Genomic DNA, 6,000 nt, shown 5'->3' with positions numbered 1-6,000 from the left:
ATGGGTAAGGTGTATATAGTATAGTAGGGCATGGGTAAGGTGTGTATATAGTATAGTAGGGCATGGGTAAGGTGTGTATAGTATAGTAGGGCATGGGTAAGGTGTGTATATAGTAAAGTAGGGCATGGGTAAGGTGTATATAGTATAGTAGGGCATGGGTAAGGTGTGTGTATAGGAAAGTAGGGCATGGGTAAGGTGTGTATATAGTATAGTAGGGCATGGGTAAGGTGTGTATATAGTATAGTAGGGCATGGGTAAGGTGTGTATAGGAAAGTAGGGCATGGGTAAGGTGTGTATATTAAAGTAGGGCATGGGTAAGGTGTGTATATAGTAAAGTAGGGCATGGGTAAGGTGTGTATATAGTATAGTAGGGCATGGGTAAGGTGTGTATATAGTATAGTAGGGCATGGGTAAGGTGTGTATATAGTATAGTAGGGCATGGGTAAGGTGTGTATAGTAAAGTAGGGCATGGGTAAGGTGTGTATAGTAAAGTAGGGCATGGGTAAGGTGTGTATAGTATAGTATAGTATAGTAGGGCATGGGTAAGGTGTGTATAGTGAAGTAGGGCATGGGTAAGGTGTGTATATAGTAAAGTAGGGCATGGGTAAGGTGTGTATAGTATAGTAGGGCATGGGTAAGGTGTGTATAGTAAAGTAGGGCATGGGTAAGGTATGTATAGGAAAGTAGGGCATGGGTAAGGTGTGTATATAGTGAAGTAGGGCATGGGTAAGGTGTGTATATAGTAAAGTAGGGCATGGGTAAGGGGTGTATAGAATAATGCTACAGCGCCACATGAAATCGTGTATATATGCATTTATCAACTTCAAGTCAACTATTTTCCAGTGAGCTTCATGCGTAAAAAGGAAGACGTGGGTTCTTGACAATCATCCATTGAAAAACCACTGACTCAAACTAGCTGTATCTATAACCTGGACATTGAGGGCTTTCACCATTTTAAAGTAGTCACCTGGATGCGAGCGATCAGCCAATGATCAGAGCATTGTCTTCATTGGGTGCTATGGTTTGGAAATGACTAAGCTACTGTATATCACAGCCGTCCAAGTGGCCATGAATGATTTGGTTCAGGACTCCAGCACTGCAGATGGCGCTAAATCCCCAATATTAGCTTTACACTTTAAAAAGGAGAGCCTCAATGTCAGACACTCTAAAATGGCACAGATACAAGGATGGAGGCTAAATGAAGATGGGCCACTCAGGCCATTCAACATTAGTCAGTTCAGGTCTGCTATAGGTGGTGGCTAAATGAAGATGGGCCACTCAGGCCATTCAACATTAGTCAGTTCAGGTCTGCTATAGATGGAGGCTAAATGATGTCCTACTCAGGCCATTCAACATTAGTCAGTTCAGGTCTGCTATAGATGGAGGCTAAATGATGTCCTACTCAGGCCATTCAACATTAGTCAGTTCAGGTCTGCTATAGATGGAGGCTAAATGAAGATGTCCTACTCAGGCCATTCAACATTAGTCAGTTCAGGTCTGCTATAGATGGAGGCTAAATGAAGATGTCCTACTCAGGCCATTCAACATTAGTCAGTTCAGGTCTGCTATAGATGGTGGCTAAATGAAGATGTCCTACTCAGGCCATTCAACATTAGTCAGTTCAGGTCTGCTATAGATGGTGGCTAAATGAAGATGTCCTACTCAGGCCATTCAACATTAGTCAGTTCAGGTCTGCTATAGATGGAGGCTAAATGAAGATGGGCCACTCAGGCCATTCAACATTAGTCAGTTCAGGTCTGCTATAGATGGAGGCTAAATGAAGATGTCCTACTCAGGCCATTCAACATTAGTCAGTTCAGGTCTGCTATAGATGGAGGCTAAATGAAGATGTCCTACTCAGGCCATTCAACATTAGTCAGTTCAGGTCTGCTATAGATGGAGGCTAAATGAAGATGGGCCACTCAGGCCATTCAACATTAGTCAGTTCAGGTCTGCTATAGATGGAGGCTAAATGAAGATGGGCCACTCAGGCCATTCAACATTAGTCAGTTCAGGTCTGCTATAGATGGAGGCTAAATGAAGATGTCCTACTCAGGCCATTCAACATTAGTCAGTTCAGGTCTGCTATAGATGGAGGCTAAATGAAGATGTCCTACTCAGGCCATTCAACATTAGTCAGTTCAGGTCTGCTATAGATGGAGGCTAAATGAAGATGTCCTACTCAGGCCATTCAACATTAGTCAGTTCAGGTCTGCTATAGATGGAGGCTAAATGAAGATGGGGTTAGGGTTAGGGTTAGGGTCAGGCCATTCAACATTAGTCAGTTCAGGTCTGCTATAGATGGAGGCTCTCCCATCAGCACCAATGCATTAGCAGCTGGGTTTGGTCCGCTCAGCTCATTGACTGTATATCAATCAGAAGAAACTAGTGAGTGGGATGTGTTGCTTCCTCTTCCCTGTGGTGTCTATATACACAGAGTTAGACGGGGTCAGAGGGACGGACTTCCTGTCCTGATGACCACTTCCTCTCCGGCGGCCAGTCTCCTGTACAGAGCGCTCAGGTCGTCCGGTCCAGGTGTTTGTGAATCCGGCGTAGACGGAATGTCAAAGTCCGATGACACCTGAGACTCCGATTGGTGAGTTTGACTGCCACTCTCCTCCCCCCCAACCTCCAGATTGGTCAATACATCTCCCTGACACCAGTCTTCTGATTGGATGAGCATGCTGTCAGCCTGGCTCAGGCCCCGCCCAGCTGAGATGGGAATGGACGGCAAGGGGATTTGGGCGGAGTCATCAACAAACAGCTCTGGGGTCTGAGAGCCTGTGAGTGTGGAGTGGGAGGGGCTTGTGTGAGAGCAGGAGTGTGGTTGGCTGTTCTGGCTGTCCGTCAGAGTCTCTGTGGTAAAAAACTCCTCCCAGCGAGGAGGAGAGGGGCCAGAATTAGATGCACACCCCTCGTTCCCACCTCGCTCTTCTTCCTCCAAGTCACTCTCCTCTTCCTCATTAGATTCAGTACAGTCCATATAGTCTCCTGTGGTGAGAGGTGTGTGTGTTAGGGGTAGAGGTAGTGGTTCGTCCAGAGGGTTAGGAAGAGTTGTGGGTGTGGCCTCCTGCATCATCACCCTCTTCCTCACAGGGGCCAGGTCCGCCCCCTCAAACAGCCAATCAGCACAGTCCACATCTGACAGACACAACACAGAGCCAATCACAAAGCAGTAAAAGGATAGTGTGAAGTGATAAGGGTTAGTTGTATGTAAGAAGAGCTGGCTGTGGTCAGGAGAGAGAGAGTCTCACCGTGGGTGTGCTGCTCCTGTCTGGTGCGTTTCAGTGTTCCCAGAGGTCTGTAGATCACAGATGAAGAGGACACGTCCCTACACATTGGCTTCAACCTGGAGACACACAGTTACACACAGGCTTCAACCTGGAGACACACAGGCTTCAACCTGGAGACACACAGGCTTCAACCTGGAGACACACAGTTACACACAGGCTTCAACCTGGAGACACACAGGCTTCAACCTGGAGACACACAGTTACACACAGGCTTCAACCTGGAGACACACAGTTACACACAGGCTTCAACCTGGAGACACACAGTTACACACAGGCTTCAACCTGGAGACACACAGGCTTCAACCTGGAGACACACGGTTACACACAGGCTTCAACCTGGAGACACACGGTTACACACAGGCTTCAACCTGGAGACACACAGGCTTCAACCTGGAGACACACAGTTACACACAGGCTTCAACCTGGAGACACACAGTTACACACAGGCTTCAACCTGGAGACACACAGGCTTCAACCTGGAGACACACAGTTACACACAGGCTTCAACCTGGAGACACACAGTTACACACAGGCTTCAACCTGGAGACACACGGTTACACACAGGCTTCAACCTGGAGGCACACAGTTACACACAGGCTTCAACCTGGAGACACACAGGCTTCAACCTGGAGACACACGGTTACACACAGGCTTCAACCTGGAGACACACGGTTACACACAGGCTTCAACCTGGAGACACACGGTTACACACAGGCTTCAACCTGGAGACACACGGTTACACACAGGCTTCAACCTGGAGACACACAGTTACACACAGGCTTCAACCTGGAGACACACGGTTACACACAGGCTTCAACCTGGAGACACACAGTTACACACAGGCTTCAACCTGGAGACACACAGTTACACACAGGCTTCAACCTGGAGACACACAGTTACACACAGGCTTCAACCTGGAGACACACAGGCTTCAACCTGGAGACACACAGTTACACACAGGCTTCAACCTGGAGACACACAGGCTTCAACCTGGAGACACACGGTTACACACAGGCTTCAACCTGGAGACACACGGTTACACACAGGCTTCAACCTGGAGACACACGGTTACACACAGGCTTCAACCTGGAGACACACAGGCTTCAACCTGGAGACACACAGGCTTCAACCTGGAGACACACAGTTACACACAGGCTTCAACCTGGAGACACACAGGCTTCAACCTGGAGACACACAGTTACACACAGGCTTCAACCTGGAGACACACGGTTACACACAGGCTTCAACCTGGAGACACACGGTTACACACAGGCTTCAACCTGGAGACACACAGTTACACACAGGCTTCAACCTGGAGACATACAGTTACACACAGGCTTCAACCTGGAGACACACGGTTACACACAGGCTTCAACCTGGAGACACACAGGCTTCAACCTGGAGACACACAGTTACACACAGGCTTCAACCTGGAGACACACAGGCTTCAACCTGGAGACACACGGTTACACACAGGCTTCAACCTGGAGACACACAGTTACACACAGGCTTCAACCTGGAGACACACAGTTACACACAGGCTTCAACCTGGAGACACACAGTTACACACAGGCTTCAACCTGGAGACACACAGTTACACACAGGCTTCAACCTGGAGACACACAGGCTTCAACCTGGAGACACACAGGCTTCAACCTGGAGACACACAGTTACACACAGGCTTCAACCTGGAGACACACAGTTACACACAGGCTTCAACCTGGAGACACACAGTTACACACAGGCTTCAACCTGGAGACACACAGGCTTCAACCTGGAGACACACAGTTACACACAGGCTTCAACCTGGAGACACACAGGCTTCAACCTGGAGACACACAGTTACACACAGGCTTCAACCTGGAGACACACGGTTACACACAGGCTTCAACCTGGAGACACACGGTTACACACAGGCTTCAACCTGGAGACACACAGTTACACACAGGCTTCAACCTGGAGACACACAGTTACACACAGGCTTCAACCTGGAGACACACAGTTACACACAGGCTTCAACCTGGAGACACACAGGCTTCAACCTGGAGACACACAGTTACACACAGGCTTCAACCTGGAGACACACAGTTACACACAGGCTTCAACCTGGAGACACACAGGCTTCAACCTGGAGACACACAGTTACACACAGGCTTCAACCTGGAGACACACAGATACACACAGGCTTCAACCTGGAGACACACAGTTACACACAGGCTTCAACCTGGAGACACACAGGCTTCAACCTGGAGACACACAGTTACACACAGGCTTCAACCTGGAGACACACGGTTACACACAGGCTTCAACCTGGAGACACACAGGCTTCAACCTGGAGACACACAGTTACACACAGGCTTCAACCTGGAGACACACAGGCTTCAACCTGGAGACACACAGTTACACACAGGCTTCAACCTGGAGACACACGGTTACACACAGGCTTCAACCTGGAGACACACGGTTACACACAGGCTTCAACCTGGAGACACACGGTTACACACAGGCTTCAACCTGGAGACACACAGTTACACACAGGCTTCAACCTGGAGACACACAGTTACACACAGGCTTCAACCTGGAGACACACAGGATTCAACCTGGAGACACACAGTTACACACAGGCTTCAACCTGGAGACACACAGGCTTCAACCTGGAGACACACAGTTACACACAGGCTTCAACCTGGAGACACACGGTTACACA

The 6,000-nt window shown here is 48.8% G+C and overlaps 1 protein-coding gene across 1 annotated transcript in view; it reads right to left on the bottom strand.

The window, feature by feature from the left end:
• Positions 1-2,449: 2,449 nt before the first annotated feature.
• dclre1c (DNA cross-link repair 1C, PSO2 homolog) overlaps positions 2,450-6,000 on the bottom strand; it is a gene marked incomplete at both ends in the record, with an annotated part of 55,181 nt that continues 51,630 nt past the window's right edge. Inside the window, 2 exons of the mRNA XM_084191795.1 lie at positions 2,450-3,141; positions 3,255-3,349. Coding sequence (XP_084047921.1) covers positions 2,450-3,141; positions 3,255-3,349 — 787 coding nt within the window. The remainder of the gene's footprint in view (positions 3,142-3,254; positions 3,350-6,000) is intronic.

The sequence above is a fragment of the Coregonus lavaretus genome, assembly GCF_964263955.1.
Source record: "Coregonus lavaretus genome assembly, contig: HAP1_SCAFFOLD_1172, whole genome shotgun sequence".
Classification (NCBI taxonomy): Eukaryota; Metazoa; Chordata; class Actinopteri; order Salmoniformes; family Salmonidae; genus Coregonus; species Coregonus lavaretus.
The sequence above is the reverse complement of the archived record's forward strand: the minus strand, read 5'-3'. Positions and strand labels throughout refer to the sequence as shown.